Source organism: Corylus avellana, chromosome ca10 (genome assembly GCF_901000735.1).
Source record: "Corylus avellana chromosome ca10, CavTom2PMs-1.0".
NCBI classification, from domain to species: Eukaryota; Viridiplantae; Streptophyta; class Magnoliopsida; order Fagales; family Betulaceae; genus Corylus; species Corylus avellana.
This window is the reverse complement of record NC_081550.1, coordinates 1,008,299-1,036,167: the sequence shown is the minus strand read 5'-3', so window position 1 is coordinate 1,036,167 and position 27,869 is coordinate 1,008,299. Positions and strand designations below refer to the sequence as shown.

The following is a 27,869-nucleotide window of genomic DNA, read 5'->3' as shown; positions in this document are numbered from 1 at the left end:
TTTAATATTTGTTTTTGATGTAATAAGATTTACCTGTAGGGTCTTAACGCCATACTACACAGAGGAGGTTCTCTTCTCCTTGCGCGATCTTGAAGTGCCAAATGAAGATGGTGTTTCAATCCTCTTCTATTTGCAAAAAATTTTTCCAGGTTTATTTTATGCTCCTGTTAATTGACTTGCAATGTATGAGATGTTAAATTTTTGTACTATTTCTGTTTCTAGAATATGGTCTGGTGTTCATACTAAATAGGCAAATATGAATCTGCAGATGAGTGGACCAACTTTCTTCAACGAATGAAATGCAATATCGAAGAAGAAGCTAAATTATCTGATGTATCAGAGGAAGAACTTCGCCTCTGGGCATCATATAGAGGACAAACTTTGACTAGAACTGGTACTCTCTCTCTCATGTTTGATGTGTGCTTGTGGATTGACCTTAATTATGCTGTGACTTCTTTTCCCCTCTTAAGTTGTCGTGATTTTGACATAGTATTTTTACATTTGCCAGTAAGAGGTATGATGTACTACCGGAAAGCTTTAGAGCTTCAGGCTTTTCTTGATATGGCGCAAGATGAGGGTACTTATTCCTTCTTTTACTCTCCATGAAAGAATTGATTATTTCATTTTGTTATGCTTGTTTTTATATGTTCATTCAAAAAAGAAATAAGTTTTCTAGTTATATCTCTGTACTAAATGATTTTTCTTTTCTTTGTTTGATTATTGTGATTATTCAGATTTAATGGAAGGGTATAAAGCCGTAGAATTAAATTTAGAGGATCAGTCAAAGGGGGAAAGATCATTGTTGGCGCAATGCCAAGCTGTGGCTGATATGAAATTCACTTATGTGGTATCGTGCCAGCAATATGGGATTCAAAAGCGATCTGGTGATCTTCGCGCACAGGACATCCTGAAGCTGATGACGACGTATTTGTCTAAACTTAATATTTTTCGCTTCTCTCTTTCTAATTAGGTGTTTCTTTTTGTATACTCTTAGTGTACTAAGGAGAGCCTTACACTTTAATTGAGATTTGGATTATTACTTAACAAAAAAAATAAATAAATAAATCTCGTCATCATAACTTTCAGTTGATGGATATGCTTACATTTGGCAGATATCCATCACTTCGTGTGGCATACATTGATGAAGTAGAGGTGACCAACCAAGACAGATCCAAAAAGATCAATGAGAAGGTTTATTATTCTTGTCTAGTGAAGGCTAATTTGCCCAAGTCTAATTCTTCAGATCCTGGACAGAATTTGGACGAGGTAAGAGCTCATTTGATCTGAAAGCTAAATATTAGCGAAAATTTGGATATTCATCTCATAATCCATGCCATCTAAAATTAGTTTTTTAAATGAATACTCAAAAACTACTTATCAAATGATTTATTCCATCTAAAATTGCTTTTATCCATAGAATAGTGTGCCTCAAGTTTATTATTGTTAAAGTATTTGATTGAATGATTAAATTTACCTCTTTTTATTAGCTTAAACTTTTAGGAGAGGTAGTGATTTTAATATGGTATTAGAGCCAGAGGTCTCGAGTTTGAACCATAGCTCTATCAATTCACCCCATTTAAAATTAAATATTTCACGTACTGGGCCTCACCTATTAAAAAGTTGTTTGAGCTCACATGTGAGGGAGAATGCTAAAATATTTGATTAAATGATTAGATTTACCTCTTCTTATTAGCTTAAGCTTTTAGAACAAGTGGTGATTTTAACAATCACAATAACCTTGTAATTGTTGTTGCTCTCCTAGGTGCTTTTGCCTCATGAAGAACTCCCTTGCCATCTTTGTTGATGATACTTTTGCTGACTTACAATTGAATATGAAACCTAGTTGATTATGTTGGTGAGATGGCATAACCTAATGGAACTAGGCAAATATCATTGAAGGAGCTGATTTTGGCTCCAATATCCCTGTGACCTTGCTGAAATTTAATTAGGTTCTATGCATGCCTAAAATAGTAAGTTCAGTTCAGCAACTCTCTCTCTCTAGCATGATTCAATTGATCAGGAGCAAAAAGTATGAAAACTAGCAGTGGTAGTAATAGCAGTGGAGAAGAATGAATCATTATCATATATGTTTGCCCTAGTCCTTGTGACATAGCCAAATGTGTGGAGATGAAATATTGAGCGAGTGTTGAAACAAGCACTTGACTATTCTGCAGTTAACTGTCTTTTATGAAATTCATTATTTTTCATTCTCAGTAAAAAAATTCAGATTCATTTACGACTTTTATTAAATGATTAAGTTTTCAGTTTCCAATTAGGGATATATGTAGCATCATGAGTTTTCTCTTTATCAGTATCCGACCTCATAATATATTTTATTTTATTGTGTTGATGTCCGCGTAGATTATTTATAAAATCAAACTTCCCGGACCGGCTATCTTAGGTGAGGGAAAGCCCGAAAATCAGAATCATGCCATTATATTTACACGTGGAGAAGGCTTGCAAACGATTGATATGAACCAGGTATTTTGATTGTGACATCTAATAAAAATTATACTAATCTCTATTAGCGCATTTGAGTTGATTAAAGTTTCTATTTCTATAGGATAACTACATGGAAGAAGCATTAAAAATGAGGAATTTGCTTCAAGAGTTTCTTACAAAGCATGATGGTGTGAGGTACCCCACGGTTCTTGGCCTTAGGGAGCATATATTTACTGGAAGGTAGATACCTTAACGTGGTTATATTATGCGGTTGATATTTGCAATTAGTTATATCATTGCTAACCATTTCATTACATTTTGGTGCAGTGTTTCTTCTCTTGCTTGGTTCATGTCAAATCAGGAAACCAGTTTTGTGACAATTGGACAGAGACTGTTGGCCAACCCTTTGAAGTAAGTTTTCATTGTTCCTAATTCCTTCAAATATAGAAGTAAAAAACAAGGTGGCAAATCATTTCTAATTGATCAACGATATTTTGTAGTGTATTGTTTTACAAGTGCATTTATTTGTGTCTTTTTTTTTTTTTTTGGGTTGTTGGGGGTAGTTGCTTTATTTGTAAATCCTGTACAGCTAAAATGATTGGCTTACATTCTAACTTCAGATTAATAATTTGGTAAAAAAGAGAAAAGAAAGTTCTATGAAAATTTGGTATTTGGTGTCAAGGACAGCAAGAAAATTGTCATGGTTCCTGCAGAAATGCAGTTCACATTGAGGATTCTTAGATAATGCTTAGATGTCATAATGAGTAGATTATCTTTTTATTCTTTTTCCATAATGTTTGCTTAAAATGTGCCTCCTTTATGAAAATGTATACAAGGGATTTAGGAAGTATGTTTGCTTAAAATCTCCCTCATAATGCATATATGCATATATTGTAACATTCAATACATGGACAAAAATACCCCTGTAACATATTCCTGTTACCAACATATTCTTTTAACCCTAAGAAGCTCTTCTAACAGATAAATTCTATTTATTGCTCTAAACTTACGCTCTTTCCTTGGTTTTGTACATCTAGGGTCCGTTTCCACTATGGTCATCCTGATGTGTTTGATAGGCTCTTTCACCTTACTAGAGGGGGTGTCAGTAAAGCATCCAAGGTTATCAATTTGAGTGAAGATATATTCGCTGGTATGCTGATATCTAAGCTTTTCTAGTCTTATTGTTTCTTTTTGTGCATGATTTTGGCTTTATTCAGTAACTCTTGTATGACGGCACATATAGGCTTCAATTCTACCCTTCGTGAAGGCAATATTACTCATCATGAATACATCCAAGTTGGGAAGGGAAGGGATGTGGGCCTGAACCAGATTTCTATGTTTGAGGCAAAGATAGCTAATGGCAATGGGGAACAGACAGTAAGTCGGGATATATACCGACTTGGACACCGTTTTGACTTTTTCCGAATGTTATCATGTTATTTCACAACAGTTGGTTTCTACTTCAGTACTCTGGTATGTGCAAAATTTAGCTAACTACTATTTTCAGGTTTTGACATATTATGTCTTTAAGTTGAAGACTTTGAACATCATCTTGTTTTCTGCTGGCAGATCACTGTGCTCACTGTATATGTGTTCCTTTATGGTCGCCTTTATCTTGTCCTTAGTGGGCTTGAAGAAGGTATGATTACTCAACGAGCAATTCGAGACAATAAGCCTCTTCAAGTGGCTCTTGCTTCTCAATCTTTTGTTCAAATTGGATTTTTGATGGCCTTGCCTATGTTGATGGAAATTGGTTTGGAAAGGGGTTTCCGAACTGCATTAAGTGAATTCATATTGATGCAATTGCAACTGGCTCCAGTATTTTTCACATTCTCTCTTGGAACCAAGACCCACTACTTTGGAAGGACATTACTTCATGGGGGTGCAAAATATAGGCCAACAGGTCGAGGGTTTGTGGTGTTCCATGCCAGGTTTGCTGATAATTATAGACTCTACTCCCGCAGTCACTTTGTCAAGGGTATCGAGCTCATGATATTGCTTATTGTGTACCAAATCTTTGGTAATGCTTATAGAAGTGCTGTTGCCTATATCTTGATCACCATATCTATGTGGTTTATGGTGGGCACCTGGCTTTTTGCTCCCTTTCTGTTTAATCCTTCTGGTTTTGAGTGGCAAAAGATTGTAGATGATTGGACTGATTGGAATAAGTGGATAAGCAACCGGGGAGGTATAGGTGTGCCATCAGAAAAAAGTTGGGAATCATGGTGGGAAGAGGAGCAAGACCATCTTCGTCATTCTGGAAAGCGTGGTATCATTGCAGAGATATTGTTAGCTTTACGATTTTTTATCTATCAGTATGGGCTTGTATATCATTTGAAGATTACAAAAAACACTAAAAGTTTCCTGGTAAGGATCTTTTTCCTGGTATTTTGTATGTTTTTAGTAAAAACTGTCGACATAAAAATCATATATTCTCTTTTCACTTGAGCTCAGGTCTATGGAGTATCTTGGCTGGTGATCTTTCTAATATTGTTTGTGATGAAGGTAAGTGCAACTTCTTCATGTGTTTCCCTATCACATGTTCCTTGTTGCACAGTTTGAAGAATTGCTTCCTCCATGCAAAAATTCATTTTCTCCCTAGTAGTAGTAATATGACCATAGGCTTGTATTACGCTTTTATTTTACTGCATTCATGATTGCATTAAGTATGAATTTGAGTTTGTTCTCTGAAAATTGATTTGAAGTTATTATCGGTGAGAGAGAGAATTGACTAGTAAAGATATGGGTACACGCACAAATCCCATCTTTTTATGGAGAAAAATGAAGGTACATCAAGTTTATCGTGGTGAATAAATTTATTTGACACAACCAAGCTGATTTTGTGGACAAGAATGTTCAAAGATTGGCAGCCCAATGCCAGCTATAGGAAGTTTTTATTTTTTATTTATTTTTTAAATGATTTGCATATTCCGGTGTATGATTCATACTGTGCAGCTTTCTTCATTGCTCAGCGTGTCATGTTTATCTTATTGCAGTTTAAGATTACTGTCAGGTCTCTGTATGATCACTTATTTCTTAAACCTAGTTGCTGCATATTTTAAGACTTTTATATGTGAATTAGTGCACCTTGAACAGTTTGACAATTTTTTTTTTTCTTTTTGTAGACTGTGTCAGTTGGGCGGCGGAAGTTTAGTGCAAATTTCCAACTTGTGTTCCGGCTAATCAAAGGGTTGATATTCCTAACTTTTGTCTCCATTCTGGTCACTTTGATTGCCCTCCCTCATATGACACTGCAAGACATCATTGTTTGCATTCTTGCCTTTATGCCAACTGGTTGGGGGATGCTTCTGGTAATGTTTCCATTCTGTGTATTTTCGTTTTGCAATTATTTTGTGTAGTAGTAACCAACTGTATTGCATGAGTCTCAAACTTGCAATCTGGGTTCTTGAATCCCCATAGTTATACATACTATGTCTATTAGCCGCCGCTGACCCACCACATGGTTCATGCTGGTTGGGTGCTGCAATTGCTAAAAATCGTCATGATCCGATAATTTTGGGCTTGCATCTTTCTCTATTTTTAAGTCATCCTGTTTTGCTTAAAAAAAGGTCTTAAGGTGGTTGACTAAATGTTGTGATTCATCTTACATCTCTAACTTTATTCCGCCCCCGGGCCCAATCATGTTTGGTTTCTTGTCTAGTATCTACAGGCACTGGTTTCACATGTTTTCTCTCTTCTTTTTCTTTTTCATTGGATCAGATTGCTCAAGCTTGTAAGCCAGTTGTTCAAAAATTTGGGTTTTGGGGTTCGGTTCGGACGCTTGCTCGTGGTTACGAGATTATTATGGGTTTGCTTCTGTTCACTCCTGTTGCATTCTTGGCCTGGTTTCCCTTTGTTTCAGAATTTCAGACCCGTATGCTCTTTAACCAAGCATTCAGCAGAGGTTTACAGATTTCCCGTATTCTTGGAGGACAACGGAAGGATCGTTCATCGCGCAACAAGGAGTAATCTTACTGAGAGCAAGATCATTGTTTGTGCTAATTTCTCGATTATGCCGATACAAATCATATTTATTAGGTGTTGTAATTATGGATGTAATGGAGGGGGCTGCATTAGTGCAATTTTGTGCACCCTATTTGACAGAAGCACTGTAGTTCTTCCCTAAGTCTCATCAAAACGCATTCAATTACTTACATAATTGAATTCCAATTTGAAACAATTTTTCTTACTAGAGTGAGCTGATTTTGTGGGTGATCTGTGCAATGGGAAACCGTTTTCCTTTTGGTGGTATGTGTTGGAGCTTAATTTCACAAGGTGAAAGTCCACCTACCTTCCTTGGACTATCACCAAATTGACAATATTTTTTTCCAAATTTTCAATTGTTACAATGTTTGTTCCAAACTACCAATACTTTGTCAATGTTTCCTCCAATGACGAAACCTCTCTTAGTAAAATAAAAGCATAAAATACTAAAACTTCTAAAATAAAATAAAATAAAATAAAATAAAAATTATATCGGTGGCCAAATATAAAGATAAAAAATAATTCCTTTTTCTAAGAAAAGGAACTAAAATTATCAAGTTTTTTTTTTAATAAAAATTAAAAAATTTCGTTTTTTTATTTTTTATTTTTTAAAATAAAAAAATTCCGTTTTAAAAAATTATAGTTTTGTTTAAAAAGTAAAATTTTTCGTTTTTCATAAAAAAAGAAATAAAAAATCCTTTTTAAAAAATTAAATTTTCTTGTAAAAGAAATTAAAATTATCCTTTTTTTTAAAAAAAATAAAATAATTTTTTTAATAATTAAAATTTTCATTTTTAAGAAAAAATCATTATTTTTTCTTTTTTAATTTATTTGTGTATTTTTATCTTATTAAGAAATTTATAGAAGCATTTTTATAAACATTTTAAATGAAAATAAAAAACAATATGATAATTTTAGTTTGCAAGTTGTAAATTGTTCTATCATTCAAAATTAACTTGAACCAAGTTACAAATGACTATACAAAATAAGTACCTTTATGTATTCGTTTGAGCCTTCGAGGTTGATTGTGGGTACGATTTAAAGTAATTGGTAGATTCTCTTAGACTCATATCAAGATTAGGGTTTTAAGGTAAGGAAAGCCTATTAACAAAAATGTGAACCATTTTGTAGATGCTGTTTGTTAGATAAATTAGCAAGCCTTCTCTATTAAAATCATAAATTCCCTTTGTAGGGTTAGTATGGAAGTATATCCCCTCTACCTGAATCCTTTGAGGTGGTTTTAATGGTAAAAAAAAGCTTAAAAATGGATAAAAAATACTTTTGGCAAAAGTTTTAAAATAAAGCTTTTGCCTAAAAGCTATTTTTAATTTAAAAGCTCCATTTTTAAAATGCAATCCAAAATAAGCTTTTGGGGTAATTACCTTTTGCCCGCATGAATTACAGCGCCTTAACACTTTTCTCCTATGAACTATCAACTATGACACTTGACCTTATCAAACTACAATCTTATGGCCAAAAGCTTCATTCTGTTAGTCAAATGGGTTAAAATTGACGGCCAACGGTCATGTATAAGTCATGCGCTATTTTAAATTTTTTCTTCTACTTTTGCCCTCACTTCAGACCGAGAAAATGATGTTTATACCCTCCTAAACATATTAACTTTATTTGTTTGAAGTGAGGGCAAAGTGGAAAAAAAAATATTTAAAATGACATATGACTTGCACATGGCCGTTGACCGTCAATTTTAATTCCTTTGACTGACGGAATGAGGCCTTTTTGTCATAAGATGGTAGTTTGATGGGGTCATGTATTATAGTTAGTAGTTCATGAAAAAAAATATCAAGACGTTGTAGCTCATGGAGGCAAAAAGTAGTTACCCCTAAGCTTTTAGTTCATTTAACACCACCAGCTTTTATCATTCTTGGGTTACTTGTTTTCCATTTATTTAGTTTTAACTCCAATCCATCAGTGAAAGAAATTTTACAAGAAGGTTGGCCCCTTAAAGGAAGTAAGATGAAATGGAGAGGAATCGGTCTCTATTTCTCTCTCTCAGATCTTTGAAAAGCGGGTTTCATGTACATGGTGGACTCAATAGAAAAGGTGACCCAAACGGCATTTTGGGCCAACAACGCAAGGGACCCAAAGGAAGTACCCATATGGCCCAGAACTTAAACTATGTTGGACTCAAAATAGAGATGAGTCTAATGACAAGTTCAACATCTAGCCCAAACCTAGCCGTTTGTGGAGCCCAATACCAATTCAGGGAGTAGAATCCGAACAATTTCAATCCGAATAGAAATAATTTATTTTTTGATAAAAAATTTTCTTTTAATATTGTACATAATAATGCTACTTCATAAGAAAAAATAAAAAAAATAAGATGGTAATGTTATTTTTTTACACATTTTTTATTATATTTATTTCTTATCAGTTGATTTCTTACGTATTTTAAATAAAAAATAAATAAGAAAAAAACAATTTTTTTTTTTCAAAAAAATAAAAAATAAATAAGGAAGTGTGAACTGCAAGCACGGTGATAGAGGTCAGCTCACCTGTTTGCACGTGCCAAAGCCTTTTCTTCTCCGCGTTATACATGGAGACCAAAAGCCCTTGTTTACAATTACAATTCACACGTATAAAAACGTTGCCGTGTCCGACCGGCTGTAACCGGTAAGTCCGGTTTCCTCATGCGACCACTAGATTCGTGCCATCCTCCATTTTTTCAAACAGCAAAACCACCATTACAACTTACAACCTTCGAAAGAGAGAAGAATATATAAAAAACATTTCGTGCTTTTTGAGAAAGACAACGAATTCCTTTTGGATTAGGTTCGAATCGGAGACCGATTCGACTCGGTCTCTCTAGGGGCGTCTTCTCCAAATCAGGTATGATCCTCATTTTTTTCATCTTCTTTTCTCGCCTTTTGTTGTTGCTGAGAAAATGAGGAAAAAAAGAAAAGAAAATGTGGGATCTCGTCACTTCTGCTGGACTTTGTTTGAATTGCTTGGTATTAGGCTTTAGTTCATGTTTCTGGGTGTTTTACATTTTCCTTTTTCTGGTTTTTCCTGGTAGCCAAGCAGGGCATTGGACACAATGAGTGTTTCTCCAGTGGCATGTTTCCATTTTTTTTTTCTTCTTTTCCTGATACTTTGAAAAGAGAAGAATGTTTAGGATTTTTTGGAAGTGGGGTTTTCTTTGGGGTTTTAGAAGTGGAATGATGGACTTTGTTTGAATTGTGTCGTATCAGGCTCAGTCAACCTATTTTTCTTTGTTATGTGCTATCCCAGTAGAGATGTGCTAAATTTGTCTCTTGGTGGTTACTTTTATTCGTTGTAAGTATCATAGCTTCTGCTTGTAAGAAAAGCTCTTGTTCTTATCAAGCTGCTGGATTGGCATACCTAATCGAGCTCTCAGGCCTTATTTCTTTGGGGATGAGAGTGAGGTTTACCTGGAAATCAAGTGACAATTGGTGTCTGTATATATCAGTAATTCAGTATCAATGCTTGTTGATAAAACTCATGTCATGCCTTTTCTAATAAGTTTTTTGTTTGTTTGTGCTGTATGCTTTATATAGATAATGTCTCGAGTTGAGGAACTATGGGAGCGGCTAGTCCGTGCTGCATTAAGGAGGGAAAGGACAGGAATTGATGCATATGGGCGTCCCTTTACTAGCATTGCTGGAAATGTTCCGTCTTCGCTTGCAAACAACAGGGATATAGATGAGATTTTGATAGCTGCAGATGAAATTCAAGATGAAGATCCGAATGTTTCTAGAATCTGTATGTCACATTCATTCTTTTTTTTTTTTTTCTTGAAAGATCATTGTTTTGCTGAATTTTTGTGGTTTGCTCAGCGTTTGTATTAACATGTGTTTGCATCTATGCCAGTTACAGTGCTAGATTGTTATTGATTCTGCTGGATATATTCTGAAAGTTTTTGTGGCTTATGCATATGCACTATTCACATTGCAATTTGCACCACTTTATTTTTTTTGAGGTTGACGAAAATATATTTAAATATGAGTAATGTTATTTAGTAGACTGTTATACAATTGGGATGACATGACAACAAAAATCATCATAGTCCTATGACAGTTGTATAACGGTTTATTAAATAGCATTTTTCTTTAAAAATTTTAAGGAGAAAAGAGAAATTCTACTCGAACAAGTTATTTTAATAAGTTAAGATGTCAGTCACAAGATCACACCATGTCAAGCACGACCCCGGTGTCTCTCTATATGGTGTGGAGAGCATGCATTTGTTAGCTACCACATGTCCTCATGCATTGTACTTGTTGATAAGACTTGTACAAATAGTGTCACTCTATAGAAATGATCTTCACGTATGGTTTCTATTTTTTATGATTAGTCTCTAGTTTGAATAATGTTTTCTTCAAATTATTGAATTTGCTGTCTTCTTGCTGGTTCGTTCTGTTTGGCTTTCTACCTTTCTTCGTGTTAAGGGCATTAGTGCTTTTCTTTAAGTCAGGTAAAGTTAGTGAGAGTATTTGATAGCTGCTACTGAGTGCTTAGTTTTCTTGTTTATGTCACCTATAATGTAAAAACAAAGAAAGAGAATTATCTTTTTTATGATTACTAATAAGAAGGAAAGAACATCATTTGGTGGATGGGGAGAAGTAACTCTGTTGAGAATTTTTTGGAGTTCCTCTCCATCATTCTATGCCATGTTTTGACTTTCAGTCCTAGTTTTCACTGGGGTTCCTCCAGCAACTGCTTTACTATTTAGGATGCCAGGTAGGAGCTTCTTTGAGGTTTAATGCTCTGAAGAATGGGAAAGGAAATTAGTTTATTGTTCAAGTTGGGCCAGGAAAGATTGAAGCTTGATGGGATTTAAGTTGCTTGTTGCTGGATTTTCTAGTAGTAGGTTATTTAAAGAATTATTGGGTTGTTAGGTTTGGATTAATGGTGGGAGGAAATACTGAGGATTAAGATTTTGGTTCCTAGCTGATGATTGATTGGTGGGGTTTGTAGCTGAAAACCAAGGTCTGGTTGCTGAATTAAAAGGTGTGTTAGTTGCAGAAAATTAAGGAGGTAAGAATAGAAGAAGGATAGATGCTAGGCTCTTATCTAGATTTCCTTAGCATTGCACCTAGTTTCCTTGGCATCTCATGTTGAGTTAAGGTTGCATAAGGCAATCTTCAAGAAAGAGCATACTCGTTGCAAAATTCTCATAAATGATCAATGTACTTTTTTTTTGATAAGTAATGAAATTTATTTTATTAAAAAGTGTAAGGCGCCCCTGAGTACACATGCAGTATACACAAAAGGCTCCAAATGAGCAAGAAACCCAAACGATACAGTGAGATCACCCACAAAACCACACACCCGACAAGACCTCAAAACCAAAATCCACAATACAATAGAGACTGACACCCTAGAGGCATTCAACACTAGAAAGCATGAGTCTTGCCTTTCCCCCGCCTAGAGGATGCTCGCTTAACATCATAGTTAATGGAGCATTCTAGGTTCATACACTCCCTTCTACCCTTAACCTTCTAAGGGGTAACCTCTAAGGTGACATCAATCCCCCATCAAAGCCCAGTCCAAGCGGGTGGCGGGGAGGAGTCACTCAAAGGGTAAGGAAAATCTCCTTCTTCCCCATAACAGAAATCTTTGTCCTCTTCTCTATCCAACAACTCTGAAGACGGGCTGATCACCTGTCCTTGCATCGGAAGAGACATGTGGGGCACAGAACGATGAGACTGCCTCGGCAAAGATGGGGGCCCAAATCAAAAGCCCGAAACCCTTCTGCCACGACACCCGGCGTATCCTCCAGCCTAGGAAGCCCTCCCAGAGGAATGCTTGAAGTTTCAATGTTCGTGAGAAGATGAGTTTCGATCTACAACTTTGTTTCCTTAAATCTTTCTATGAGTGTATCTCTGTTAACGCCTTTATTGATATCTCTAGCTTTGTAGATTTTTGTGCTCTCTTTTTTGCTCTTGATCTTGCGGGGTGTTTTTCTCTTGTATATGTCTTGTGTACTTTGGTTGCGCCCCTTGCACTTTTTAACAAGTTTGGGATGGTTTTCTTGGGCTTTTTGGGATGGGTTTCTTTTGGGTTCTAGGGTCTGTACTTGGGATTTTTGTGGGTTCACGGGTCTCACCTTCGTATACTTTTTGTTTACTGAGAGGCGCATTGCGTTTTTTTTTAATATATACAATATTACTTATTAAAAAAAATGATTTTTCAGACTTGCCCCCCCAAGAGAACACTTTTTCAGATTTGACCCCTGCATTTTAGAAACAATTCTCAAAACATTTCAAAATATAACCTTCGGAAGAGAAACGTAATAGTTGTGGATTGGTGTTGGATGTGTAAAAGGAGCAGGGAATCCTGGGTAAATGGCTTTGGAGATATGCGAATGAGAGTGAGGCTTTGTGGTATAAGGTTATCAAATCTAAGTATGGAGACCAGGATGGTGGGTGGTGCACAAAGAAGGTCTCGGGTTCCCATGGTGTGGGCTTATGGAAGCACATTCGTCAAGGTTGGGATTTTTTTGCCAAAGGCATCCGTTTTGAGGTGGGGGTGGGTTCGAAAGTTCGTTTTTGGCATGATATTTGGTGTGGGGATTCCTCTTTGAAGCATGCTTTCCCGTCCTTGTTCAACATTGCCAGACATAAAGAAGCTTGGGTGAAAGATAACTTCATTTGGAGGAGTGGGGTGGTCGAGTGGAATGTCATTTTTGTGCGGCCCGTACAGGATTGGGAGATGGATTTGATTTCTTCTTTCTTTGACCGGTTGTACTCTTGCAAGATATCCACAGGTTTCGTGGATCGTATTCGATGGTCATCGTCTAAGAAAGGCAAGTTCGAGGTTAAGTCACTCTTCAAGGCCTTGTCTATTTTAGACCATGAGGTGTTTCCTTGGAAGAGCATTTGGCGTACTAAGGTGCCTTTGCGAGTGGCTTTTTTCGGGTGGACCGTGGCCTTAGGCAAGATTTTGACCCACGACACCCTGCGGAAGAGGAACCTAGTGATAGTGGAGTGGTGTTGTATGTGCAAGAAGAATGGAGAGTCAGTCGATCATCTTCTTCTCCATTGCTAGATTGCGAGCTTTCTTTGGCATACTATTTTTGATCTGTTTGGGTTGCATGGGGTCATGCCTTGCAAGGTGAGGGGCTTGTTCGATTGCTGGTGGTCGGGAGGCCGTTCCCGATGCGCGGTAATGTGAAAGATGATCCCTCTGTGTCTTATGTGGTGTATTTGGAATGAAAGGAATGCTAGATGCTTTGAGAACTCCACTAGGACCATAAAGGAATTGACTCATTTCTTCTTCTTTACTTTGTATTCCTGGACGGCCGCTTGGCTTGCTTCTATAGGGATTAGTTTATCTGATTTCCTTTTGCATTTTTCTCCCTCTTAGGCGCTCTCTTTTATACTTCCCGTGTATGTGAGTTGCGCCCCTCTGCGCTTTTTATATCATTATTACTTATCAAAAAAAAAAAAAGGAGCTGGGAATCCATAAATCATCTTTTTCTCCATTGTGAAGTGGCAAGAGAATTGTGTATTGTGATTTTTTAGCCTTTTCGGATTAGAGTGGGTTATGCATAGAAGGGTGATAAAGTTATGAGATTGTTGGCGAGGTTAGTTGGGAAGTTGTTCGTTTTAGGCTCTTGGAGGATGTCCCTTTGTGCTTAATGTGTAGCATAGAGTAATGCTAGAAGGAGGGCTAGAGTCCTTCTTGTGTCCTTCCAAATGTGATGTGGCTTTTAAAATCACCAATAAATCAAAATCTAATAATGATCATCTCAAATTTAATGGTGATTTTAAAAGTTACGTCATATTTGGGAGGATAGAAGAGTCCTCCATCTAGCATTACTCATATAGCATATGGAGAGAATAGGGTGCCAGATGTTTGGAAGATCATGAGAGGTCAATGGAAGAGCTCAAGAACATCTTGGTCAACTCGCTTTCTATATGGACATGGGCATATAATATCACACTTTTGTCTAACTTTTCTGAATTTGGGGATTGTTGTTCTTTAGTTAATCATTAGTGAGGGTTATCTTGTGTATATCATGTGTACTAGGGTTGCGCTTATTTTTTTTTTTTCGAGAAGTAATGTTTATATATCAAAAGCGCAGAGAGGCGCAACCCTAGTACACATGGAGTATACAAGGGAAACGGCTAACTAGAAGAAGAGAAAAGAACAAGGAAATCAAGATAGCTAAGCACTAAGGGAGCGAGCCAAGCTGCTGTCCAAGTGTAAAGCGTATAGAAGAAGAAGGCCGTGAGTTCCTCCAAGGATCTCTCAGAATCCTCAAAGCGTCTCTCATTCCTTTTTAACCATAGACACCACATGATGCATAGAAGAACCATTTTCCAAACAACGGCACTCCGAGAGCGACCTCCCGACCACCAAGAAGCAAACAAGCCCGCCACCTTGCTAGGCATGACCCATGACAATCCAAAACGACTGAAGATGGTTTACCATAAGGAACGAGCAATCTGACAGTGAAGGAAAAGGTGATCAATAGTCTCCCCATCTGATTTGCACAAACAACATCTATTGATCACAATAAGATTCCTCTTTTTAAGATTATCAATAGTGAGGATCTTCCCTAACACCGCCGTCCAAGTAAAGAAAGCGACTCTCGAAGGTGCCTTGGTGCGCCAAATACTCTTCCAAGGAAAAGGACTCGCGTCTCTGCTTACCAAGGTATTATAGAAAGATCTAACATCGAACTTCCTTTTTCTAGATGGAACCCACCAAATTTTATCCTCCCTTTCCCTACTCATTCTGTGAGAATACAAGAGTAAAGAGTATAGAATGAGGCTAGCACTTCCAATTCCCAATCATGGACTAACCAAAAGAAGCTAACATTCCATTGAAGAGTTCCACCCGTGGGCTCTAAATTGTCAGCAATGGACGCATCTTTTGCACTAGCTATATTGTATAGGCTGGAAGAGCTTCCTTGAGAATCATTTCTCCGCACCAGACATCATTCCAAAATCTGATTTTAGACCGATCTCCTGGATCGAATCTAGTATGGCTAGAAAACAATCGCCACCCCCTACTAATATACCTCCAAAGTCCCACCCCATAGGGCCCAGGAGTATCAACAGAATGCCATCCACCCCACTCAAAACCAAACTTGGCATCCACAACAATTCTCCACCAAGTCTCTCTCGTGACCCTCTTTCTCCTTTCCTGTTTGTCTTGGTCATGGAGGCTTTCAGTAGGTTGATCGACGCCTCGTTACATAGGGGACTCATTTCTGGGTTTCTAGTGGGAGCTAGAGAAACGGATCGGATTATCGTCTCTCACCTTCTCTTTGCTGATGACACTTTGGTTTTCTGTGGGGCAGATCCTACTCAAGTAAGAAACATTGGCGCCTTACTTGTCTGCTTTGAAGCTGTCTCTGGGTTAAAAGTGAACTTGGCTAAATCTGTCATGGTTCCTGTAGGTAGTATGGACAATGCGGACAGGCTGGCTGGTATTTTGGGATGTGGTATAGCTTCTACGCCGCTGAAGTATTTGGGCCTCCCGTTGGGAGCCTCGTTTAAGGTCAAGGCTATTTGGGAGGACGTGTTGGAAAAATATGCTAGAAGGCTGGCCTCTTGGAAACGCTTGTATCTATCAAAGGGGGGGAGGATTACTCTCATAAAGAGTACCTTATCCAATCTTCCTACCTACTTTCTGTCTCTGTTTCCTATTCCGGCCTCAGTGGCGAAGCGCATTGAGAAGATTCAACGTGATTTCTTATGGGGTGGGATTGATGAAGAGTTTAAATTCCATCTGGTTAGTTGGAATAAGGTATGTTCTCCGATCTCTGAGGGAGGTTTAGGCATTCGGAATTTGCGTTTGATGAATCAAGCTCTTTTGGGAAAATGATTATGGAGATTTGCTCAGGAGAAGGAGGCTTGGTGGAGGAAGATTTTGGTGGCAAAGTATGGTGCGGTTTGGGGTGATTGGTGCTCCAAGGTTCCCAGAGGATCGCATGGGGTTGGGTTATGGAAGTATATATGCAGGGGGTGGAGGTCGTTCCAAAGCCACATTAGATTTATCCCTGGTCTTGGGTCCAATATCAGGTTCTGGGAGGATATTTGGTGCGGAGATATGTCTCTTAAGGAGGCTTTTCCTGGACTTTTCAACATAGCCACCAAGAAGGATGCGTCTATTGCAGACAATAGGGAATGCTTAAATGGCTCTGTTCAGTGGAATGTTTCCTTCACTCGCAGGGTACATGATTGGGAAGTGGAGGTCTTGGCCTCTTTTTACACGCTATTGTATTCGCATCCGATGGGCGGGGAAGGGGAGGATAGAATAAGGTGGATCTCTTCTTGTAAAGGCAAATTTGAAGTAAGATCATTTTATAGGATCCTTGCTTCAAAAGACCCTACTCCTTTCCCTTGGAAAAGTATTTGGCGCACCAAGGCTCCTTCAAGAGTGGCCTTCTTTGTTTGGACGGCCGCGCTTGGAAAGATTCTAACTTTGGACAATGTTCGGAAGAGAGGTATTGTGGTGATAAATTGTTGTTGCATGTGTGAATCAGATGGGGAGTCTATTGATCATCTCTTTCTTCATTGTGGGGTGGCGCGCACCATGTGGAATGCCATTTTCGTTCGGTTTGGTTTGTGTTGGGTTATGCCGGGTAACGTTAAGGAGTTGTTTGCTTCTTGGTGGACGGGTGGTAAATCCAGCAGCGCCGTTGTGTGGAAGATGGTTCCTCTATGCCTTATGTGGAGTATTTGGAACGAGAGAAATGCTAGATGTTTTGAGGACTCTTCGAGGAATATAGAGGACCTTATTCATTTTTTCTTGTACACTATCTTCTCTTGGACTGCTGGTTGGCTAGCGCCTATAGTAATCAGTTTCCAAGATTTTCTTTTGATGTTCTCTTCTTCTTTCTCTTCCTCTTAGTCGCTCTCTTGTATACTCCCGGTGTACTAGGGTTGCGCCCCTCTGCGCTTTTTCTATATATCTTTACTTATCAAAAAGTCTCTCTCTTATGCGCGTAACACCACAGCCACTTCCCTAGCAAAGCTTGCGCTTATTAATGACATGCATTACTTCCAAAAAAACATTTCGAAACACAATACAAAAACACTTTTCAAAAACTTTCCCTGGCGGGCCCCTAGATTGGGAGTAACTTCTATGCTGGTATGTTGGGGAATAGGAATTCTTGTGAAATAGCTATTCTGCCTTCGTTGTGCAATCGAACAACGGAAGTCATTCCTGCAGACTGCCGCTTTTATTCATCCGTTTATTTTGTCTATGAAGCTTATGCTTAAATGTTCATTGAAACCTTTAGATATGTATGAATTGCTAAGTTTTTACTGTTTATCTGCAGTATGCGAGCATGCTTATTCACTGGCTCAAAATCTGGATCCTAATAGTGAAGGAAGAGGTGTTTTACAATTCAAGACTGGATTGATGTCAGTCATCAAGGTATGTGTTGTCTGAAATGCTAAATTTTGATTTAGACACTTGAAAATTTTACTTTGTGCGTTATGCACTAGACATTGAAAATTTTGTGGGGTAGAGTCGCATCTGTATGCATGTGTCAGTGGTACTAGTCTCTTTTGCACTTTTGCTTTTTAGGGATTAACCTATGGAATATCTTTTGTTGGATTAAAATAAAATGAGTGAGAGTTTGGACACTTGAAATTGATTCGTCTTTTTTCTTTTGTTTTTTTGTTTAGAATATATTGTGGAAAATCCCCTCTCATTAATTTTTTTTTTTTGATGACGGGGAATCTCGACAAGGCAGGGCTCGTTGGACCCACCTTTGTAAAGTAAACCTTAGACCCACCCCTCTCATTACTTTTCACACGTGAATACACATTATGCATGAATGAGTGCATTGTATGAATGTATAAAGGCCATAGAGATTACAAATTTCATTGTTTGAAGCAGATTTTAAAGATTTTAGGTTTTGACTTTGTTTGTAGCTTTGAAACTTTAGCCCTTTACTAGCAATTCAGTTTTTGTGGGGCTTGTATTTCAATTTTAATGTTATTGCCATATTTTGTCACTTTGAGCAATTTTTCAGCAAAAGCTAGCGAAGAGGGAGGTTGGAAATATAGATAGAAGTCAGGACATTGCACGCTTGCAAGAGTTCTACAAGCTATATAGAGAGAAGAATAATGTAGACAAGCTACGAGAAGAAGAAATGAAATTGAGGGAGTCTGGTGCTTTCAGTGGAAATCTTGGCGAGTATGCTTCTAAACTAGAAAGGAACATATTGATCATTTTGGATTAAGCTCTGCTCTTGAACCATTCATCTCTCTGTCTGTCTCTCTCTCACTTTGCTTTTGATATTTTAATTGTTATTTATAGTTTTGCTACCTTTTCTCTCAATTTACCCCCCACCCCCCTGAAAAAAAAAAAGAAAGCCCAACAACACACACACAAACAACTAAATGTTATATGAATATATCCATGTGTGCATGTTTGTGTTTAAGTCAATTATTTACATCTACCATTCCCTTCTTGGTGGTAGTGCCACTTGAAGTTTTGTATCTGAAACGATTCAAATAGTGTGATGAACTGCTGTAGTTAACCAATAAAAAGATCCTTGGCACTTTTAAAAGTTTCTTCACCTATTATTCTCCCTACATCTGATATACAAACCTGAACTTGAACCTGAACCTGAACCACTGGTGCGGCAGGTGGGTGGTCCCTCACAAAGAAAAAAAAAAAAAAAAGAGGAAAGGAGGACACATGAGTGGAAATGAGAAAAAAGTTGTTTTGGAAAGCCACCGTCTTCTATTTTTATGAATGAGAGCCCACTCTTATCAAAAGCGTAAGGCGACCCTAAGTACACCGGTAGTATACAAAGAAAACATCAAACTAGAGTGAACAAAAAGAACTCACAAAACCCACAAAACATAAACAACCCTCAAACCTGAGATCCATACGCAATTTTACGTACTGATAATGTGTCGATTGTGATATTGGTTGGATACGGGTTGGTACCTCCTACATGTGCTAAATGTCAGAGTCAATTTTTTGTTCTTTTCATGTCATTTGCTTGTTTACTACTCGTAATCCTATTCTTTGACTCTTACCCACCTTTCAATATATCTTGTGACACTTGTAGTTTACATTCGTTGTTGTTTTTCACAGTTCATGATTGCATGGTACTGAAATTTGCGTTCTGTATTCCTTTGTACAGGGTCATATTGTGCCTCCTATGTTTACCATATTGATTTGTTAATTATGAAATTGTCAATTTCAGGTTGGAGCGGAAGACAGTTAAGAGAAAACGAGTTTTTGCAACTTTAAAAGTTTTAGGGACCGTGCTGGAACAGTTGACTAAGGAAATTCCTGATGAGGTTGGATATGTACTCTTATGTATTTTTCTAATATTTATAGGAATGCAAACCTTTAACTCTTCTTTGGCCATGTTTTTTCTTTGCTTTTTTCTTTTTAAATTTATGTGGGATATCAGAAGCTGAAAGTGGAAATTGGGTATTACATATCTTTTGTATTAAAGTTCTCAAAGCCTTTTCCACTCCTAAGCCTAAAGGAAGAAGGGAGTTGAAGAACTTAGAGTGCTCTATCAACTTTGATGCTAGGAGTTGCGGTTCTAGTCGGGGCAAAAGCAAGAAGGCTCTTGCTGTGATGTAATTATGCCTAGGAGCCTAGGACTGCGGTATTTGGGGTTATTGGGTTTTTGCGGGGTGCTCTCTCTTGTTTTTTTCTGTTTTCTTGCCTTTTGTGTCCTTTTTGTATACTTCCAATATGCTTAGGGGCGCCTACGCTTTTTATAAATCTTCTTTGATTACCTATCAAAAAACAAAGTTCTCAAAGCCTGGGTTATATATGATTCATGTGATTAGTATTGTTAAATTGGGCTGCACTTTTGCGCTTTTTAATATGATAGAAAAAGCAACATATCTCTGTGTGTGTGTGTATCTTAAGAAAAGTTTAATAGGTTAAATCTCGGGGTCATTTTTTCACGAGTTAGATACTTCAGGGGGTTCTTCCTTTCCTTGGAGGAGTGTTTGGATAGTTAAGGTCCATTTGAGAGTGAGTTTATTTTGTGTGGACAGCAGCTCATGGGAAGATTTTGACATTGGATAATTTGTGAAGGAGGAGTTATAGTGATGGAATGGTGTTGCATGTGTAGGGGCAGGGAATATATTGATCCTCTTTTACTCCATTTTGAAGTGGCTTGAGAATTATGGAGTGTGATCTGTACCCTATTTGTAGCCCATTGGGTTATGCCTGCTTGGGTGCTACAGGTGTTAAATTGTTGGCGAGGTCAGGTGGGTAGATGCTTAGTTCTAGATGTGTGGAGGATAGCCTCGTTGTGCTTAAATTGAGTATATGGAGAGAGCGGAATGCTAGATGTTGTGAAGATCGTGAGAAGATAAGGGAAGAGCTCAAGAATGTCGTGTTCAAATCGCTTTTTAGTTGGACTGTGGCGTATGGTGTCTATCAATTTTCTAACTTTTCTGAATTTGTGGATTTTTGTTTTTCTTGTACCATGTAAGGGGGACTTTCTTTGTATACATCTTGTATACTATGGTTGCGCCCCCTTTGCACTCATCAATGAAATGAATTATTTTTTTAAAAAAAGGTTAAATGTTGGTTATATGAAATAAAGTTATTTGTAAGAACACTGTGTCATATTGGGTCAGGATTTTTGTGGAGGTTTCTTTCATGCCATTTTATGAAGGAAGAGATGAGAAGATTAGATAAATAATGCTGTTGGTTGTTGGGGGTCTCTTCCTTTTTTATTGTTGAGGGGAATACAATTTGATTCTTGTTGTTTGAGTGTTTATGGGAACTGATCGTAGTAACATTGAGGATCCCTTGTGTAAGATTTTGGCAGCATGTTGTTCTCTAAGATACCGGGACTCATTGTTGAACCAATTGCAAATGTGGGCGATACTTATGTTAGATACAAAGTGTTTTCTTGCTTTGATGTAATGATTGTTATTTTCCCCTTGTGTGGTATAATAGTCTGAATTTTTTTAGTTTTACTGGTTTTTTGGACTTTTGTTCTCCTTATTCTCCCTAATAGTTTTTTTTTTTCGTATACTTCCTATATATTAGGGTTGCGCCTCAAAGCTCTTTTTAATATGGATTGAATTACTTATAAGAAAAAAGCATTGGTTACATCCTCTAACTTGGTATTACTAACTGTGAAATAGACTGATGGTGTAATTTTCTTATCTTAATTTTTTGTGATTTTATATGATTGCTTTTCTTTGCAGCTTCAACGAATGATGGAATCTGATGCAGCAATGACAGAAGATTTAATCGCTTATAACATTATTCCATTGGATGGTCCTACCTTAACAAATGCCATTGTGGGTTTGCCTGAGGTTAGTTTGTTGCCTTTTATGTATGTCTCAAGTTCATATTTGGTTACTTCTGCCATTATTTAACCCAAGGAACGTATTGTCAGGTGCGAGCAGCAGTGTCAGCTTTAAAATACTGTACTGGTCTACCAACATTGCCTGCGGATTTTTCTATTCCTGCGACAAGGGATGCTGATATGCTTGATTTTCTGCATTATATATTTGGATTTCAGGTCTGTACTTTTACTACTTCTAAGTATGAAAGTTGAAATGGTTGGGATAGTGATAAGGTGTCTTTGCCTTATGGACCAAGCCTTTGGAGCATTTTACCTTCAGCATTGGGGCTTATTCTTATTTTATGCAAAGACGAAGAAAGGGTCTTGCTGCTGCTTTTTTTGTGATTTTTAGTTTCTTCAATGTGGGGTTTACGTAACATTGGATGGAGTTGAGCCTGGAAATTTTCAAGGTTCAGGTGAAAATGGTCTAGTATCAAATCTGTTCTTAATCTAGGTTACTGGTTTGAATTCTTTTGGTTCTGAATGCTGGTTTGGTCGAATGCAAATGTTTTCCTTGTGAGTGGGGAAATGCAGAGGTTAATGCTTGAGTTTAACTGCAATTGGATATATTTATTTCAACTGGTTTATCATTTTAGATAATTAGAAAGGTTCTTTCCCTTCGTTCATTTGGTCGTCTTTCTCTTATGCCCATATGTTGGGTTTGAAATCCTCCCTTTCTATGTTTGTTAGATTATTATATTTTGATTTTTTTACTGTTATAACTTGTTTCTTGTATCTAATGCGTAAAGTTTTTGGTTACCAGAAGGGAAATGTTTCTAACCAGCGGGAGCATATAGTTAATCTCCTTGCGAATGAGCAATCTCAGCTTCGTATACCTGAAGAAACTGAACCGGTAAATCTCTGATCATTATTGTCACAAACTGCATTGATCTGGATACTGTATCAGATGTTCACATAATTGTTTTTGATAAATTAGTGGAGATTACTCCTTGCCGAGGGCCTGTGCGCCCCCCGGGATTAGTCAGAGTGAAGCTCCGGATACCCGGTGCCAAAAGAAAAAAAAAACAAAAATTAGTGGAGATGTGTAGAGAGTTTCCCTGGATCCTTCCAGGACTCCTTGAAAGTAGAGAAAGAATTTCATTTTTTTGTTTAGTATTAGTAATAGTTCTTGAACAAAGTGCAAATAGGGACGTGGGGAGTACTCGAGGGAACCCCAAAAGAAAAGACGAAGGGAAAAAGAGAACTTAAGTTTTGAATATTGTTTTATGCTAGAAATTCAAGTAAGAAGTGGAAGAACCCCATATTTGGTCTATATGGCAGTTCAGTACATTTGTTTATTTGTTGGTTGGTCAAAGTCTTCAATTTTTTATTTTTGTTTTTTGTTAGACCATTTAATCCACCAAATTGTGATATTTGCCTTTATATTGCTCCAGAAATTGGATGAGGCCGCTGTACAGAAAGTATTTCTGAAGTCCCTCGACAATTACATTAAATGGTGTACCTACTTGGGCATTCAGCCTGTTTGGAGCGAGTATGGATTTTTAAAATCTTTTTGTTACTCCTTGTGGCTGTTCCTTGAGTGAATTCTTGTTAATTGTTTTTTGTGATTATTGAAAAAATATGGTTTATTTTTTTGCAGCCTGGAAGCTGTTAGCAAGGAAAAGAGATTACTATTTGTTTCTTTGAACTTTTTGATATGGGGTGAAGCGGCTAACATTAGGTTTTTGCCTGAATGCTTGTGCTACATTTTTCATCATGTAAGTCAATCCAGGGGTGTTTAGTTCTTAAAATTTCTTGCTGGACATAGTAGTTAGTTCTTGGGGGGACATTGTCGCAATCTAAAGTTTAGAAGAGACGTTGTCAATTAAGTAATAGTTTGAGGGGGGTATGAAGACTTTTTTTTTTTTTATTTATTTATTTAAAGTTTGTGGAAATAATTCTCATGAAGTTTTTTTGCCCTCTTTAAAAGTTGGTCCTAACCTCTAGTGGTTCTACTCGAACTTAGCACTACTCATTTTAGAATAAATTTATTAGCATAAAGATTTTTTCTTTTTGGTGTATTTGTGAAACTTCATTGAAATAATTATCTTGAAGTTTTTATTCCCCCTTCTTTAAAAGTTGGTCCTAACCTCTATTGATTTTGCAGGATTTTAAATTCAAGTTATAGAGGAGTTCTGTAGAAACTAATTAATTATATATTCTGTGCTTGTTTTCTCTTGAGCTTTTTGCCTTTGCCACGATTGACATTTGCCCCACATTTAATGCCTGTGCAGGAAGTCAAATGCAATTTAAAGCACTCACTAGTGTTGAATTTTCATAAGGCTGCTTGTTTCTGTTGTTTTCTGTTTTTTATTTTTTTCATACATCTTTACTGAAACATCAATTGCTTGTCACTGTCTTTGTATCTGAGATGCTTTTCAGGTTTTGCTATAGCATTTTTTTTTTTTAATCTTTTCTTGTTAAGACAAATCAGTTTGTGGCGTAGCATTTGTAGACTGCTAAAGCCATCTGCAAAGCTGAATTTATTGAATTTTTTCGTGCACTTGTTGTCACTTTTTCTAGTGATTTCTCCCTGCCTTTTTCTGCTCTTCCGAGTTATTCTTTGAATCATGAATTTCATGTCCAGATGGTAAGGGAAATGGATGAGATTTTGAGGCAGCAGAATTTAGAGCCAGCCCATAGTTGCAATTCTGAGAATGGTGTGTCATTCCTTGATCAAGTCATCTCTCCTTTGTATGAGATTGTCGCTGCGGTATGCAACTCTCTATGTGTTTTCCTTTTTATTTTTTTATATTGTTAACATGAAACCTGAATTGAACCCCAAGGGGTTGGCTTGGTGGTTAGGGAGTAAAGCCTGGGGCTCTGAGTTTGCTCCTCAGTGGTCTCAGGTTCGAAACCCACCAGGTGCTACCTCCTCCTTGGGGCCACACCCCTCTGGTGAATAGCCAGTGACTTACCCTGTTCCGTGTAGGGAAACTTCCGAGGGTGCGGTGCACGGGGCCGGGGTTTACTCTGCAGGGGTGGGTCCGAAGGGCCCTGCCTTGTAGAGGTTCCTCGATATCAAAAAAAAAAACATGAAACCTGAATTGAATCTTTTGCTATACCCTTGCTTTGCCTGATTGGATATTTTCTTTATTCTTTCTCTGATTACCTATAAAAAAAAATGTTCTTTATTCATTCGTTGTTGGTCTAGAGCTATTTTGGCTTATCAGTCAGTTAAGCAAACACCTTGTTTTCTTATTTTTTAAATTTTATTTTCCTTTTGGGCCTTGGGAATGGTTTTTTTTTTGGGGTGGGGGGGTGCTTTAAGACACCACGTTATGGATGAAGGTTAGATTGACTGTATTTTTAAAGTGTTTATGGGCTGGAGTCCAAGAGAGGGGTTTCAGAAAGTTCTGGGTGGCAAAGAACTTTAAAGTTGCAAGTACCTTAAGTTTCTAAAGGTAGGGTTTGAGTTTGTGGCAAATGAAAACGTGTGGCTTTCAGTGAGCTAGCAAAGCTTTTTCCCCAAGTTTTTGCTGTAAGGGTTGTAGCATTGTGCTTGAATCTGAAGCTTTTGATATTGTCAATATCCATTACTAGTTGTTCTGTCGCTTCTGAGGAGTTGAAAGCAGGTTCTAGATGCTGCCCATTGTCGTTTTAAAATGTTGCTAATTAAAATAATCATTTCTTTGAAGGAAACTAATTTTTTCAGGGATGTTTTTGATTATTTGTGTTTTATGGTTGACTTATTTGCAAAAATGCATAGGAAGCTGCAAACAATGATAATGGACGAGCATCACATTCTTCATGGAGAAATTATGATGATTTTAATGAGTACTTTTGGTGAGATTTCCACGACATTTTTTTTTTTTTTTTTTTGTTTTGTAAATTTTCTTGTATTTTGAAGGCTTACCTTTTTTTTTTTTTTTTTTTCTTCGCTGTCAGGTCACTTCATTGCTTTGAACTTAGTTGGCCATGGCGTAAAAGCTCTCCATTTTTCCAAAAGCCAACACGAAGGTCAAAGGTCAGATTGTTGTAGCTGTTTTATTTGTTGGAAATTGGTTATGCTGCTCTTTTTAATGAATTACTGCCTCTGTCTCAGAAAAAAAATGCCTTTCTCTACTAATTAGAATGTCCAAAGTAAGTGTCCACTTTCCAAAAGTCGAAATTCTTTGACATTATGACGTGGACATACCGGAGCTTGGAGTCGAAAATGGCGAAGGTTGTTTCTGCAAGTGATGGTGCTGATGTAGTCCATGTGTATATGGGCAGTCTTGCTGATGGCAATGCATCGAGTGGCTAATAGGATTGAGAAACTGCAAAGGGATTTTATGGGGAGGTATCAATGAGGAGTTTAAATTCCATCTAGTTAAATGGTCGATGATTTGTTCTCCTATGCAATATGGTGGTTTGGGGTTTAGAAACTTGTTAAAGTTTAATCAAGCTTGATTAAGTCCTACTTGTTTGTTTCGAAGCTGTTTCGGGTCTAAAGGTGAATATGGCTAAATCAGCTTTGGTCCTGGTAGGTGATGTGGATAATATGGAAGAATTGGCCGGTGTTTTGGGTTGTGAGACGGAGTCGTTGCCCTTGAAATACCTGGGACTCCCCTTGGGTGCTCGCTTTAAGGCAAAATCTATCTGGGATGACATTTTGGAAAAGATTGATCGGAGGTTGGCGAGCTGGACAAGAATGTATCTTTCCAAGGGAGGTAGGGTCACTCTTATAAAGAGCACCCTCTCTAACCTTCCTACTTATTTCCTTTCCCTCTTTCCTATTCCTGTCTCGGTGGCTAAGCGCATAGAGAAGCTCCAACGTGATTTTCTATGGGGAGGTTTTAATGATGAATTCAAATATCATTTGGTTAAATGGGATAAGATTTGCTCTCCTATTTTTGAAGGAGGTTTAGGGACCAGGAAATTGAGATTGTTCAACCAAGCTTTGTTAAGGAAGTGGCTATGGCGTTATGCGCATGAGAGAAGGGCTTGGTGGCGAATGGTCGTGGATGCCAAATATGGGTCCGATTGGGGGGGTTGGCATTCTATCAGTATATCGGGGTCTCATGGGGTGGGCCTTTGGAGGTATATTAGTACGGGGTGGCGGATGCTGTCTAGCCATAGAAGATTTGATCTAGGAGACGGTTCCAAAATCAAATTTTGGGATGATGTTTGGTGCGGAGAAGCGTGTCTTAAGGTTGTTTTTCCAGGCCTTTACACCATTGCTAATGCTAACGACGCATCTATTGCTGACAACTTGGATCTCACGGGGGGAGCTCTTCAATGGAATGTTAGTTTTTCTCGGTTGATTCATGATTGGGAGTTGGAAGTGCTAGCCTCATTCTATACTTTGTTATACTCTCATAAAATGAATAGGGAAGGAGAGGAATGTGGTGGATTCCGTCCAGTAAAGGGAAGTTTGATGTTCGATCCTACTATAACGCCTTGGCTAGTACTGAGGCTAGGCATTTGCCTTGGAAGAGTATTTGGCGCACCAAGGCATCCTCGAGAGTGGCCTTCTTTACTTGGACGGCAGTGTTAGGGAAGATCCTCACAATCGATAATCTTAGGAAAATGAATCTCATTGTGATCAATAGATGTTATTTGTGCAAATCGGATGGGGAAACGATTGATCATCTTCTTCTCCATTGTGAGACTGCTCGCTCTCTATCTTTAGCCGATTTGGATTGTCATGGGTCATGCCTCAAAAGGTGGTGGATTTGTTCGCTTGTTGGTGGTCGGGAGGGCGTTCACGAAGTGCCGTTGTGTGGAAAATGGCTCCCCTTTGCATAGTATGGTGTTTATGGTTAGAAAAGAATGCGAGATGCTTTGAGGATTCTGAGATCTTTGGAGGACCTCAAGGCGTTTTTCTTCTACATGCTTTTCATTTGGACAGCAGCTTGGCTTGCTCCTTTAGTGATTAGCTATCTTGACTTCCTTGTTCTTTTTTCTTCTCCTAATTAGGCGTTTTCTCTTGTATACTCCCTGTGTACTTGGGTTGCGCCCTTCTGCGTTTTTGATATATAAACTTTACTTATCAAAAAAAAAAAGAAAAGTTTAATCAAGCTTTGTTGGGTAAATGGTCATGGCGGTATGTTATAGAGAGGGAGGCGTTATGGTGTTTGTTATTGGATGCAAAATATGATAGTTTGAGTGGAGGCTGGTGTTCTAAGGAGGTAGAGGGGCATTTTGGTGTTGGAGTGTGGAAACA

General features: G+C 37.8%; 2 protein-coding genes across 2 annotated transcripts in view; both read left to right on the top strand.

Moving 5' to 3' along the window:
- LOC132163407 (callose synthase 3) overlaps nt 1-6,631 on the top strand; it is a 22,311-nt gene extending 15,680 nt beyond the window's left edge. The window contains exons 30-43 of the mRNA XM_059573689.1: nt 40-149; nt 269-394; nt 509-577; nt 735-924; nt 1,113-1,266; nt 2,362-2,481; nt 2,564-2,682; nt 2,770-2,853; nt 3,480-3,592; nt 3,686-3,915; nt 4,012-4,809; nt 4,897-4,947; nt 5,568-5,753; nt 6,163-6,631. Of these exons, the coding sequence (XP_059429672.1) occupies nt 40-149; nt 269-394; nt 509-577; nt 735-924; nt 1,113-1,266; nt 2,362-2,481; nt 2,564-2,682; nt 2,770-2,853; nt 3,480-3,592; nt 3,686-3,915; nt 4,012-4,809; nt 4,897-4,947; nt 5,568-5,753; nt 6,163-6,411 (2,599 nt within the window). The 3' untranslated portion in view covers nt 6,412-6,631. The remainder of the gene's footprint in view (nt 1-39; nt 150-268; nt 395-508; nt 578-734; nt 925-1,112; nt 1,267-2,361; nt 2,482-2,563; nt 2,683-2,769; nt 2,854-3,479; nt 3,593-3,685; nt 3,916-4,011; nt 4,810-4,896; nt 4,948-5,567; nt 5,754-6,162) is intronic.
- Nucleotides 6,632-9,043: 2,412 nt separating this feature from the next.
- LOC132163716 (callose synthase 9) overlaps nt 9,044-27,869 on the top strand; it is a 54,707-nt gene continuing 35,881 nt past the window's right edge. The window contains exons 1-13 of the mRNA XM_059574087.1: nt 9,044-9,273; nt 9,963-10,167; nt 17,702-17,799; nt 18,404-18,567; nt 19,592-19,688; nt 21,579-21,689; nt 21,773-21,898; nt 22,485-22,574; nt 23,116-23,213; nt 23,322-23,439; nt 24,309-24,434; nt 25,431-25,507; nt 25,610-25,688. Of these exons, the coding sequence (XP_059430070.1) occupies nt 9,966-10,167; nt 17,702-17,799; nt 18,404-18,567; nt 19,592-19,688; nt 21,579-21,689; nt 21,773-21,898; nt 22,485-22,574; nt 23,116-23,213; nt 23,322-23,439; nt 24,309-24,434; nt 25,431-25,507; nt 25,610-25,688 (1,386 nt within the window). The 5' untranslated portion in view covers nt 9,044-9,273; nt 9,963-9,965. The remainder of the gene's footprint in view (nt 9,274-9,962; nt 10,168-17,701; nt 17,800-18,403; nt 18,568-19,591; nt 19,689-21,578; nt 21,690-21,772; nt 21,899-22,484; nt 22,575-23,115; nt 23,214-23,321; nt 23,440-24,308; nt 24,435-25,430; nt 25,508-25,609; nt 25,689-27,869) is intronic.